Source organism: Sciurus vulgaris, assembly GCF_902686455.1.
Source record: "Sciurus vulgaris genome assembly, chromosome: 13".
In the NCBI taxonomy this organism is placed as follows: domain Eukaryota; kingdom Metazoa; phylum Chordata; class Mammalia; order Rodentia; family Sciuridae; genus Sciurus; species Sciurus vulgaris.
Genome location: NC_136474.1, coordinates 39,564,774 through 39,579,561, shown reverse-complemented (window position 1 = coordinate 39,579,561; position 14,788 = coordinate 39,564,774). Strand labels below are relative to the sequence as shown.

Here is a 14,788-nt window from a genome sequence, read left to right as displayed (position 1 = left end):
ACATATGTATTAATATTGCCCCATACCCCACAGAAGTTCACAGTGGCTATACAGTCACTCCTTTTCTCAAGTCAGTCTGTTAGTGAATTTCTCTGACATTCTGTATTTCTTTGCTGTCCCATGCTTACGTGGACTAAGAATATTTTTTTTCCTTTTATTTTTATTTTTTGACAACAACTTGTAATTATTCAACACTTTTTTAAAAAATATGTTTGCATATTAATGGAACAAATCTCTCTAATTCCTAATGCAGTGATTTGCAATCTCTTGTCATCACTACACTTTTAAGTTGCCTTCAAAGTAGTCTGCAGCTGTTCGCCAGGACTTCCAACGCAAGCAAGACGTGTCATTAAATATGTAGGCTGTTTAATTATTGAAGATGGCTTCTTTGTTCATTCTGCATCATGTTAACTTAATGTTTTACATTAGGATGAATTCTTTAGGAGACAGCCTGTTTTCAGTTAAAAAAAGTGAAATCAAAAGTAGCCTGAAAAATCAAGGGAAGGTTGGGATTCCCTCCAAGACTCAAGTCTACATTAAACAGATTTCAGCCTCTTTATGGTTCCCAAGATATACTCTGTGCATGGCCCTCATCCTATTTTTTAATCCATCAATATTTCCAGGGGCAGGTTTTACCCACCGTATGCAGGCCGAGCATCCCTAATCCCCAAATCCAAAACTCTCCAAAATCTGCTATCTTTTGAGCACTGATACAATTCCTCAAGTGGAAAATTCCACATCTGACCTCATGTGGCAGGTAATAGCCAAAACTCAGGCACAAAAAGCACAGTTTGTTCAGTATCCCCAAGGGCCCTTTCAATATGACACACAAACTATGCTTCATGCAAAAAAAAAAAAAAAAAAAAAAACTGTGTAAAATAATGAGTAAAATACCTTCAGGCTATATGTATAATGTATACAGGAAACAAATGAATTTCATGTTTAGACTTGGATCCTCTCCCCAGATATCTCATTATGTATATGCAAATATGCCAAAATCTGAAGTCTGAAACACTTCAGGTTCCAACATTCCAAGTAAGGGTTGCTTAACCATTATATGGATTCTTTTATTTTCTGGGGTTGAATATGACTTGGGTGCTGCTAAAAGTAACTAGCATCATAATCTCTAGTAGTTATCTAAAAATAATACATGAATGTTAGTTTTAGGGCTAATTGGAAAACCTTACCATTTGATTTATAGCTTGATGTTTTTATTTATAGATTTGTGGGTGGAGTTTGAGGGTCATTATTGAAAGAATAATTCATATCTCATTCATCAAACAACCTTGCACCATTTTGGTAGTGACCAAAATAATCCCCACTCCAGGTTTGATTTTTTTTTTTTTTTTTTAAGTATCAGGGATTTAACTCAGGGACACTTGACCACTGAGCCACATCCTCAGTTCTATTTTCTATTTTATTTAGAGACAGGATCTCACTGAGTTGCTTAGCACCTTGCTGTTGCCAAGGCTGGCTTTGAACTCAGGATCATCCTACCTCAGCCTCCCAAGCCACTGGGATTACAGGCATATTCCACCAAGTCTGGTTGATTTCTTTTTTTAATCAGGATTTCTTCATAAGGTACATTGCATTTATTCCTCTATTCATGGGAGTACAAAGAGATGTCCAAAACCTGTCAATCCCACAGCATCATAGTGTAGAAACTGAAATATGAAATGTCTTTTCCAATTCCCTTTACCACCAGGTCAACTATAACACACCTTCACCTGGGAGGTTCCAGTGAAAACTATTCACCTTCTAGTCCCAGCTCCTGTGATCCCTGCTGGGTCCTTGAACATAGAGAACAGTGTCCTAATCATCTGGAACATGCCTGAGATATAGTGAGCACTTAAGTGTTTGATGAATCACTGATCAAAGAAGTCTATAGGATCAGAGTAGGCATCTACAAGAGGTCACCAGAACTGAGCTTTAAACAGCAGGTAGGTAGAGAGCAGATCTTCTAGCTCAAGAAAATAATATGAGCCAGACTATAAAATAATTAAAGTACCTGATGAAGGAGTGTTGATCTTATTTTGACAGAGAGGAGAGTAATTACTCAAGGATCCCTTTATTCACTTGGTTGGGAAGATCTTATTGAGCACCTATGTTTCACTCAGTTACTGAATGGGGCACTGGAGTTATAGCTTTAATTCAGATTAAAAACAAAACAGCTGAATGAGGTGGTACATGTTTATAATCCCAGCTATTGAGGAGGTTGAGTCTGGAGGATCACAAGTTCGAGTCCAGCCTTATCAACTTAGCCAGATCCTGTTTCAAAATAAAAATAAAAAGGACTGAGTATGTAGCTCAGTGTAGAGTGCGCCTGGGTTCAATCCCCAGTACCCAAAAAGCAAAAACAACAACAACAACAACAAAAATAACCTGCTGGTCATGGTGATGCACACATGTAATCCCTGTGGCTCAGGAGGCTGATCACATGTTCAAAGCCAGCCTCAGCAATTTAGCTAAAACCTAAGCAACTTAGTGAGACCCTATCACTAAATTAAAAGAAGAAAAAGAAAAAGAACTGGGAATATGGCTTAGTGGTAAAGTACCCTAGGTTCAATCTCTTGTACCAAAATAAAAATAATAATAATAATAATCTAATGGGGCTGAAGTTCTAATTGGAAGAAAGGACAATATGTGAAATGAGTGAATTCTGTGTGGTATATTAGAAGTTAGCATGTACTGTGGGGAAAACTAAAGCCATTAAGAGACATAAGAGTGCCAGGTTTGGAGGCGAACTGTAGTTTTTAATAGAGTGACTGCAGTCAATTTGAAGGTGACATTGGAGCAAAGAAGATAAGGGAGGGAGTCATGTAGATATCTAGGAAAATCAACCTGAGCAAAGGGCTTGCTATAGAGCTTACATAACAAGATTGAAGAAAAATGAGCAGCAAGTGTTGGTGGAGTGGTGTGGAGGGAACAAGGAGGTGGTGGGCTGAGAGGCAATGGGCCAAGGTGTAGAAATGATGGCAAGACCTTTGACTTTCAGTGAGCAAGATGGGAGTTACTTGATAGATCTAAGCAGAGGTCTGACTGCAGAGAGGAGAATAAACTGTAGGTGGGTAGGAACTGAAGCAAGGAGAGCTGATAGATGACTGGAAGTAATCCAAAGGGAATAGATGAGGAGAAATGGGATCCTGGATGTACATTGAGGGCTAAACCCATGGGATTTGCTGGCAGATTGGTCATGGATATGGGAGGAAGAAAGGGGTCAGGAATGCCTGTAAGAGATGGAATTGCTGTTTTCTCAGAAGAAGTCTGAGGGTGGAGCAGGTTTGAGTAGGGCTTAGGGAAAAACTGAGTTCACTTTTATACATGTTAAGATGTATTGTACACATCCAAGTGCAGTGTTATTCAGGAAATTGATCCACATCCAGATTTCAAGGAAAAGGTCTGGGTTAGAAATAATAATATAGAATTCATCAGGATGCAGATGGTATCGAAGCCATGGAACTGAATCAGATGGCCAGGAGAGTGAGAGTAAACAAAGGAAAAACCCAAGAACTAGGCATTGTAACATTAAGGGGAAAGGGAAGAACCTGCCGGCAAAACAGAAGACAAGTGACCAGGGAGGTAGGTAGGAGGAAAACCAGCAGAGTCCTGTCCTGGAGGCAACTGAAGGAAGTATTTTAAGGAGATCCTTAGTATTCATAAAACTGATGGGTCAAGTAGATGTGGACTGAGAAATGACCATGACGTTTAGCAACATAATCCATTCCTGGACTGTGGATGACCTCAGTTTATCAGATGTGTCTTTCCTATCTGCTAGACACCTTGTTAGGAATTGAACATAGAGAGTGAATAAGTCAGAGTATTTGCCATGTGAGACTTTGTCAGCTACTGGGAAATGATTGATTGTCTACCTTATATAGGTCAAGATTCTATAATTTGAAATTTACAGCCAGTCAGATGTATAAAAGATGTTTTCTTTTGTTTTTCATTGTTATTTACTTGTTTTTAAGAACAAAACAGATTTTACAGATACACCTTTAAGTTGTCTGAGAAATCTGTATATTCTCTCTAAGTTTCTTTTTTCTGTGTTCCAGCTAACTTTGAGCATAGTGTTTTGAATCATCTCAGGGGACTAAAATAGAAAGCATTAGGTCAATGATGATATTCTATGTTACTGGGTATAATATTCTCTGGCTTGACTTTGTCTTTCCCATGTAGTTATCCTACAGTTTGTTTGCTGCCTGCTTTCTTTGGTCCCAATTTTCATCTTACTTATTTCTTATGTGGTCCTGATAAAAGTAAGAGGTCTTGCAGAATTTGTTTCTTGAAATTCCTGGCTCTTGGTATGGCATCATGCCATGGTATTTACAGTGTTTAAGTATTACTATTGATGGAACTGTCCATCCCACCATAACAGAATATGTGTTAAGCCCTTGGCACATTGCCAATAACATGCCAAACACAAATGAAATTCTATTCCACACTCCCAACCTATTTGCATCTTAATAAGAGTGGTGGTCATTTTTTTTTTCAGGGGATCCATAAGTTGTTAGTGTTTATTGCTCATCCATCTTCTCATAGCCAGTGTATAATTAAGTTACTCAGACCTCCGGTGCAAGCATCAGAACAGTTATATTTGATGCAGCTTCACTTATTAAGAGAAACTCAGTGGACCTGGCCAATTTAACTTTCAAGTGAAGCCGCTATTGGTGTTGGTATGCACAAATCATTTCTGCAGATTTAGCATGTGACTTCTGTGCTACTTATTGATTTTAAGTTTATCAAATATTCTTTCTCATTTATTTTTAGGGCTATCATCGACCCAATCATTATATTGCTACGCAAGGTAAGTTTATTTCAGTGTGGCATCTTTCTTTGATTGCTCATTTACCATTTTTCTATCATCTCATTGCCTACTCCACCCTCTCTCAAGAAGATATGGCACATGCAGTTTATTACAGTTCTAGACATTGACAGGTACACTCTTTGGTACACTCTTATTTTCTTATTAGAAGTTCTGGCAAAGTAACCATTTAGTTGGAATTTCATGTTGAGACCATTAAAAGAAATGTGTTCATGAATTCATTCATTATTAAATTTAATCTGTCTACCTTAAGAATTAGTGTGACATTTACAAAAATAGATATATAGATATCCATTTAACAAATATGCACTGACTGCTCTCTGTATTCATTGCTGCTGGAGAGCCAAGACCAATCTGCCTAGCATCCCCTTCTTCTCAAAGTGTTTGTGTTTGTGGGGGAAGATGTGAGTGCCCTGTGTGTACTGGAGTATGTGCAATTCCAGGTAACATCTGTGAGAGGCACGGTAAGATGCCAGGGAAATTTGGAGCAGAAAGAATTGCTTTCAGGAGAGATGATCCGAAAGCAGCAGAGGTGCAATTGGGAGGGGAAAGACTTCCAAATGAGGAGATATCATGTGCAAAGATCTGGAAGCAACCAATTAGTATTCCCAGGTGGAAAGCAATTGGTGGGTCCCTTTGGCTAAAGGAAACCAAAATAAAGTTAGAGGAAGGGTCAAAGAAGCTCATAGCAACAGAATTTTGTATTATCTTCTCTACTGACTGTGGGGCAGGTCATATGTGAAGAGTCGGGGTCCTGAGAGAGTTGCGGTTTAGGGAAGGAAGCATCATATGGGATGAGTTACTGAGTTACAATGAACTAAAGAAGTTCTGAGAAGCAGAGAAGAGCATGTGGTCACTCCATTTTATTATTTCTTCCTTGTTCCCAGTAATAGATCTCAGAAACTGGAGCAGGGAAAGCAAAAGGATATGACCTGCCAAAGGTTAGGAATTGGCAGGGGTTGGTATGCACATAAAGCCAGGAGTAAAGGGAATCAAGGATGTGAAAAAAATCCTGGTTGGAAAGTCAAGGCATGGAGGCAGGGAGGTTAGAAGGAACTAGTGAACCCTAAGGAGGGGAAAGGCTAATGGATGGAGGCCAAGTTGGGTAGATGAGTCACAGAGTAAGAGAAGAATCAAAGAGCAGAATTTCAACACTGAGGGCAGCACTGTAGAGCTTATTAGAATTTTCTACAGCAGTGGGAACGTTTTATAGATGCACTGTCCAGTATGGCAACTACTAGTCATATGTGGCTGCCAAGCACAGTCAGCACTCTGTACCTGTCGGTTCTGTGTGCATAGAACCAATCAATGTGGATCAGAAATATGCAGGAAAAAAATGTCTGTACTGTACATACTTTTTTCTTCTTATTCCCTAAACCACATGAATCACAACTATTTACATAGCATTTACATTGTATTGGATACTGTGAGTAATCTAGAGGTGATATCTAGTATACAGGAGGATGTGTGTAGGCTATATGCAAATAGTACATCATTTTATATAAAAGAAATGAGCTTCCTAAGACTTTGGTTTCTACGGGGGGTCCCCAACACCAATCCCCCAGGGATAATGAGAGAATAACTATATTCTAAAAGAAGCTACTGTAAATGAGGAACTGAATTTTAAGTTTCACTATCCATATGAATAGCTGCATTTTTATTTTCCCCTGGTAGTGTTGGGCCACAAAACTTTGGGGGTAGAAAAGCTGTAGGTGTGACAGAAGTGAAACCATTGTGCACCTTTGTCCTGCCTAATGCCCATAGCTGCATGGAATAACTGGGTAGAACCAGAAGGTCCACAGGTTCATATCATCACTGGGGACTGTGCACCCTGCTCGAGATGACCTGCTTAGCCTTCAAATGTCTTTCTTCCTCTATGCCATTCACTCAGTAAGGGCTCCTGCCAAAAGTGCTTTGCTGGCCAGGTGCAAATCTCCTGTAGGGTGCCCAGCACATGGCAGGCCCCATGGAAGAATTGCCAGGATCTTTAGAAAGTGATCTTGCATCTGGGACTGAACAAGGACCTCTGAGTTCAATCCTAGGCACTTTCTGGACCTGGACTAAATTAATCAGTGCCTTTAGAGGAACCCATTGTTAGTTCTTTGAAATTCATTCTCATGGGTTTCAGAGTGTTCTAAAGTAGGCATCATAATAACATTTGACTTAATAAATTTGATGGTAATTTGGAATTAGTGTTTTTATAAATACATATTAAGATTCAATTGTAAAATACACAAAAGACTCCTGAGGTTCTTATCTTAGATAGCAATTAATGCTTTCATAGATAGTATGAAAATAAAAATGATACCTATTTCAATTTTCAAGACCAAGGATTTGTAGATTTATGTGACTAAACGGTCAGCTGCAGATTGAAAACCCCAAATCTATATGTGGCCCCTCACTTGGCTTCCCTTAGTTGATTCTCTCCCTAAGGGAGATTATTCTTTGAATAAAAGTACCATTAGAGAAGTCACATTCTGCAGAATTTGTTAGAATGATACTTAATTGCTCAGTAGCCCTCTTCAGTAGCAATCAACCTGTCAGGTATTAATGAGCAAATATATTTTAGGCAACTATGGAACAGAAAATGCAATCCATTTGTAGGGCTACTTATCTGCCATTAATGGAGAAGGGCATGCCTAATGCCTTGTTTACCAGACATGGTGGCCTCTCTCCAGTGCAGACTGGGCTACAGATCAGACTTCTCAAGCATCAATGTTGGTGTAGAGGAAGGTGAAAAATGAATATTTTTATTCTAATATTCAGTCAAGGCTGTATGCGTACATTCAGACCACCATGTTTTGATTGGAAAGCTAGACTTTTCTAATATGTGCCACAAGCATAATGCAACTAATGGCCTCAGAGGGCCAGAGGATAGCTGATAACGTACATTCATTAGTCTCATTAGTCTGGACAGGTAAAATTGGTTCATGGATCACCTTCACTTTAAAAAACTGCAAACATCTCATTCTAAGAAGTCAACAAAATAGATTTTAAGGATTAATAGGAAATGCAATTTTATTTTATGTGGTTTCTTTTTTAGTATGCTTGGTAGTAGAGTGTATTTTGACATTATACATACATGGAATACATCTTATTCTAATTAGGGTTGCAATCTAGTGGTTGTACATGATGTTGAGTTTTGCTGTGGTGTATTCATGTATGTACATAGGAAAGTTACATTAGAATCATTCTACATACCTGTCCCCCTTCCCTTCCCTTCCCTTCCCTTCCTCTTTGTCTAATCCACTGAACTATTCTCCACCCACCCTTGTGTATTAGCATCCACATAAGGACGATGACATTTTTAACTCTCTCCTTGCTCTTTTTTTCCCTCTCTGTTTTGTTCTTAGATGATTCTTTAAAATCTATTCACAGCCAGAACCTATGAAACTATATGAATGGTTCAATTTAGTAACAACCAGTTTTATTCCCAAGAGATAGTAATGCACAGATTTTCCTTTAATACAGAGGCCATATTATAAATTTTGTATTGAATCTTATTCCCCTAACTCCCTCAATTTATTGACTTTTCGACCAGTACCTGATTTGGACCTTTGATAATGGTAATATTTCTGCAAATTAAAGGAACCCTATTCAAGCCAGATATGTTGGTTTTTCAGTATGTTCTTCCTATCTCTTTTCTATTTAATTATTTTCTGCCTGGCAGCTAATATATTGATGGTCTAATATTAGCTTCATCATGTATGATCGACTAGACATTAATGCAATTGTAACTGTCAACATTTAGGATTAGCAAAACAAGTTATCAAAGGAGAGGAAGTGGCGTCCATTACCATATGCTTAGAGCCAGGGCAGAACTGGAATTTCAAAAGCAGGGCTCACAGCAAGGGCCCGAAGAGCATGCAGGTGGGTATGCTAACCCAGAACAGATCATAGTTAACAATCAAAATATAGCCCACAGAGACAGTGTGGGATGTGAGCTGGATGAAGAACATTAAGAACCACTTCTTCACACTGATTGGAGAGAGCACCTGCTAGCCTCATGGTGGGCAGCCAACTGGGCCTGGAGAAGTGTTCTTTTTAGTGTTTCATTCCATTTTAAAAACTAACTTCAATAGAGTCTTGCTTTAGATAACTTAGAAAAGGCAGTGGTCATAGAAGATGTTGCAGGTCTGTGGCACATGTGACTGTGTGGGTTGCGAATATGGAGTCCTTCTTCACTTCTAATTACATTTTTTCTCCCCCTAGCATCAGTATATTTTAATTTATTTTACTCCTTAATTTTTAAATATTATCATTTTTAATTGACACAAAATAATTGTAAACATTTGTGGGAGGTACAGTATGATACTTTAACATATGTACAGTGTACAATGATCAGTTCAGGGTAAATGGCCCATGTGTCACCTCAGACATGTATCATTTCTTTGGATTAGGAACATTTAAAATCTTTTCCACTAGCTATTTTGAAATATTCAATGGTTGTCAATCATAGTTATCCTACTGTGATATGGAACATTTGAAGTTTTTCCTCTTGGGCTAGGGGGTTGCAGCTCAGTATTGGTTCCACCCAGCACCACCACCAAAAAACAAACAAACAGAAATTATTCCTCTAATCCAACCCCATACCTCTTACTTGTCAGCAAGGCTTTTCCAGAGTCTTCTATGCACTAAAATCCCCTTACAAGACTCAAGTCTTAATACTCTCAGTCCTGTCTACTACAAGCTCACCCTTCAAAACCACATGGTTAGTTTCTAATAAAATGGATCTAGGATCATCCCCTTCCTTCTAAATTATAACACTTCTCACTACAACATTAAAATAGAAGATTTTCTTTGATATAGTCCTATCATAATATGCCTCTTAGCCACTAAGCCACCTCCCTAGCTGTGCCCCACCCCCACCTTTTAGAGCTTTGTAACTTCCCAACAAACTCACACAGGCATAGAAATCAATTTCAGGTCATGATTCCCCCTTTGCCCTCCTGTCTCTGCCCTCCTCCTTCTTCTTCTTCTATTCTTCTAGACTTCCTTTCACTCATCTATTAATTTTATTTGATTGAATCCTTATGTAATTTTATCCTTCCCTCCCCCTTTCCTTTATTTTGCTCTAGCTTCTACAGATGAGAGAAAACATTCGACCTTTAAGTTTCTGAACTTGGCTAATTTCACTTAGCCAGATATTCTCTGTTTCCATCTATTTACTGGCAAATGCCATAATTTCATTATTTTTAATGACTGAGTAAAACTCCACTGTATGTATGTAACACACACACATGTATGTATATATCACAATTCCTTAATCCTTTCATCTGTTGACAGATATCTAGATTGATTCCATAATTTGGATAATGAATTATACTGCTATAAATATTGATTTGGCTGTGTTGCTGTAGTATGCCAATTTTAGATCTTTCTGGGGAAATACTCAGGAATGGGTAGCTGGGTCATATGCTGGTTCCCTCCCTAGTTTTTTGAGGAATCTCCAAACTGCTTTCCAGAGTGGTTGTACTAGTCTGTAGTCCCACTAACAATGTACAGGTGTTTCTTTCTTCCCACAATCTCACCAGCATTTATTGTTGTTTGTATTCCTGATCATTGCCATTCTGAGTGTAGTGAGATGAAATCTTAGTGTAGTTTTCATTTGCATTGCCCTGATTGCTAGAGTTGTTGAACAGTTTTTTTCTTATATCTGTTGGCCTTTTGTGTTTCTTCTATTGGGAAGTTTCTGTTTAGTTCTTTTGCCCATTTATTGATTGGGTTATTTAGTTTTTAAGTGTTAAGTTTTTGAGTTCTTTGTTCATTCTGGATATTAGTCCCTTATCAGAGGAGGAGCTGGCCAAGATTTTCTCCCATTCTGTAGGCTCTCTCTTCACTCTCTTAATCATTTCCTTAGCTGTGCATCCCACTTATTGATTGTTGGTTTTATTTCTTGTGCTTTGGGGGTCTTCTTAAGGAAATCTGTGCCAGCACCGATGTGATTGGCCCTGTGTTTTCTGCTAGTAGGTGTAAGATTTCTGTTCTAATACCTAAGTCTTTCATTCATATTAATTTAAATTTTCTTCATGGTGAAAGATAGAGGTCTAATTTCACTTTTCTACACATAGCTCTACAGTTTCCTAGCACCATTTGTTTAAGATGTTATCTTTTCTCTGAGATATATTTTAGCACCCCTATCAAATATCAGACAATTTTAAGTTTGTGGGCCCAACCCTTTTTTAATTTTTTTATATTGAGACAGGGTCTTGCTAATTTCCTTAGGACCTTGCTAAGTTGCTGAGGCTGGCTTTGAACTTGCAATCCTCTTTCCTCAACCTTTTGAGCTGGGATTACAGGTGTGCACCCCCATGCCTGGTATAAAATACCTCTTTTAATTAAACTTGCCTTAGAAGTCCTAACTGAAAGTACAGACTGTTAATATCCCCGCCTTTGACTCTTCCTGAATACAGGTACCTGATGTGCACTTCATCGTTTCTTTTTTTTTTTTTTTTTTCTGCATTGTGCTAATTTGACAGGATTAGTCAGTCAGCTGGGATTCTGATCTTAGCCTGGCTTTTGCTGTGTGGAGTCTCTTGTCTCCATCAGAGGTTTTTTCTTCGCAGTAGTAACCATAGGCAGCCCTGGAAACAGGTGCTCAGATGCCCATGTGAGAACAGGAAATTCCTATGCCCAAGCCTCATGCCTTCTATAGGACTGGCCAACCTTGAACATTCTAGCCCAATGGTTCCTCACCTTTAGGAGAAACAGACTTCTTTCAGTAGCTGGTGTGATCTAAGATCCTCTCCTCAGAAAGAAAATTCCATGCATACACATGTTCACAACACTTTAATTTGATATGGTTCATGGACATCATCCCACAGCCCTATTCATGAATTATCTCGGGTTCCATGGAATTTGGGTTAAGAATTTCACTTCAGTCAAAAGCTTAAAGTCATTTGAAGTAGGACAGGAAGCTCAAACTTAAATTTTAATTTAACTTAAAAAAAATAAAAGCATACTTCTCAGGAATCATAGATTTCTTACAAATCTTACATTTCTAAGAGCTTCAAAATTTTTACTAAATTTAAGAAGTTGTTACTGAAATTTTATCAACCTAATTTCTTATTGAAAGTCCGTGGAATATAGTCCTAATCGTTAGTATTTTGAATCATGGTCAGTCAAGGCCTGAGTGTACATATTTGTCTCAGGCTAGGGATTTTTGCTTATATGTTATTCTTTTACATTTGTTCCCCCAAAATGTTAGCATTTATATTAAAAATGTAATTTTAGCATTTGTGTTAGAAAGTGCTCTCTCTCAGTAACAGGAAACCGACAGGTCCCATGGCTGACTTTTATTTCTTAAAAGTGAGATGTATTAGAAGTACCGCAGTCAGAAGGCCTGGGTTCAAATTCTTGTGCTGCTACAGAGAAGTTACTGAACCTCCTAAATTTATTTAATGTAGAGTTCTAGTGTTAGGTAAACTAACAATAACCAAGACAGTGCTTCCTGTATACCAGACAATGTTCTACACTTTTATATATAAAGTAACTCATTTCGTCTTGACCACGAATATTCAGGATAGGAAATATTGTTGTTCCCAACTAATAGAAAAGCAAACTAAAGCAAAGAGATTTGAATTTGCTCAGTCACAGACCTAGAAAGGAGAAGACCCGTATTCATATGCAGGCTATTGAACTTCAGCATCAAAGTTCATCCCCACCTCACTATACTGCCTCCTGGAGGCCACTGTGGGGGTTAAATGTATTCACATATATAAATAGATAGAGGTGCCTGACTTGAAATAAATGCCATGAAGATATAAGCTCTTGTTACTGGGAGACAGTTTAACTTCATGGTTAGGAACAAGCCCTCTGGAGCCGTGGTGCTCAGGTTCAGACCCTGTATGACCTTGGACAATTAGTGTGCTCATCATAAATGAAGATGATAATAGTTGATCTTTCTGGGTTGTCATACAGATAAAGTGGGTTAATATTTTTAAAGCACTTAGAGCAGTGTTGAATACCTAAGTGCTATATAAATATTGATAAAATAACATTCGCCTTCACTGACCTTAAAAATGTTCTAAAACCACAAAGAGTAGGTCTTACTAATTATGTATGTTCACATTTCAAAGTGTAAGTAGTCTTGTGTAAAATCCCTAAATATCTAGTGACATAATATTGATTTCTCCCAAGCAAATAACCCTGGGCTATACATTTTTAGAAGACTTAGACAATAGTTTCTAGAGACTGTGGCCTGTGAAGAATTGACCATCCAGACAGGTCCTGGGTCATGTGTCATTTCCTTCTCACCACCTGCCTTTTATGCTCAGAGACTCTGATGCCCGGTGTCATATTTCAGGATGCCAAGTCACACTGGCATGGAATGGATAAAGAAAACCAAACACCCGGTATCATTTATAGTGAGAAAACGTAACTGTCCATCAGACAGAACTGTCCACAACCTGGTGAGGGCATTCTTTGTCTGCAGCTAGAGAGGAAGATGGCAAGGGTGCTTCAGCACCAGGACATCAGAAGATAGGGTTTTTTTATTCATTGGGTGGTACCAACCTCATGGTAGATAGCCAGCATGACACAGATACTCAGTAAGAACATGAGACTGAGTGAGTGCATAAATGAGCTACCAGACACCACTCAGACAGTGGAATGTTCCAGCCAGGTGGGAAGGATATCTCATGTTGGTCTGACTGAGCATATGCTAACCCTAAGACCGACCTTGGTGTCATTATCTCTGACATCTCTGACTCTTTGTTTCTTCAGTTAAGAGCTGTTCACCTTCTGTTTTTAGAAATACTTTCTCTTTAGATGTGCAAGTAAATCCAGGCACTTTCTTTGGAGATAGTCCATCTTGTTAAACTAACTTTGCTTAGTTTTGCAATTAATCTTGTTTGTACAACCCCCCATACACCTTGAAGAGTCAGTTTTCTCCATGATTCTACTTTGTCCATAATTTGAAAAAAAGAAACTAAAAAGTTTCCTCCAGACTCTTGGGGCTGGAATCAGGCTTTACTATGAAAATAATAAAAATGCAGAGGAAAGGTTTACAGTACACATATTCACAGATCTTCAACCCCTGCACGACAGTGGAAGCTGCTCTAGTGCTTCCTTCTGCTAGCTGTTAATCTATTTCTTGTGTTTCTTCCATGTGGTGTAATTTTAATAAGGATTTTCAGAAACACAAATATGGTTCATATTTTCCCAACTCAAAATCCCCCTCCAGACCTTTGGAGCTGTTCGTATTACTTTGCTGGGCAAGCCATTCTTGAAACAGAATGTTCTCAGGGTTTCCATACAAGTTCTACAGGCTCTGTAAAGAAGCTTTTGTCTATGATGATCTGGCCTCAAGATGGAGATGAACACTTGAAATTATTTCTAAGTACAATCAAAAGAACATTTTTTTTTTAAATCAAGAACTTAGCCTTCAGTAAACAACTTTTGTTTTTATTCTTTCAAGTACAATGGTTGTTTGTACTTGAAGCGCAAATTCTATGAGAGCTGATTGTCAGTGGGTTATAGATTATTTTTTAGATTCACTTATTATGTCCTTTTGGAGACTGATTTAAAAGTAGTGCCTAGTAAAATGTAGTATTCTCTAGTTTCCAATATTAAATAGGGAAGATTTGTATAAATGTAATTTATACACAGTCAAACCATGACACACCCACGTACACACCCCAACCCGCCATGAGGCTAAGGATTCCAGTCCCTCAGGACCACATTTGTATAGACTCTGCCTGCATCTTACACACATCTTTGGTTTTTTGAGACCGATGAACAGTCAAAATCAACAACTTATCTAGAAACTTCTTCAGTTTGTCTTCATCAGATTAATTTCTGAAGATACTGAATAATTAACCAAATGATCAGTTTCATAGAACATTTAAAGACAGGTTGCAAATGAAAATATGAAGCTAAAAATCGACATCATTAAATCACACCGACCTAGCTTGTTATAAATGCTATCAGAACTGGATCCCTTGAATAATAAAACCTAAATTGACA

The 14,788-nt window shown here is 38.2% G+C and overlaps 1 protein-coding gene across 1 annotated transcript in view; it reads left to right on the top strand.

Moving 5' to 3' along the window:
• PTPRM (protein tyrosine phosphatase receptor type M) overlaps positions 1 to 14,788 on the top strand; it is an 849,607-nt gene that overhangs the window by 758,064 nt on the left and 76,755 nt on the right. Inside the window, 1 exon segment of the mRNA XM_079108449.1 lies at positions 4,768 to 4,804. Coding sequence (XP_078964575.1) covers positions 4,768 to 4,804 — 37 coding nt within the window.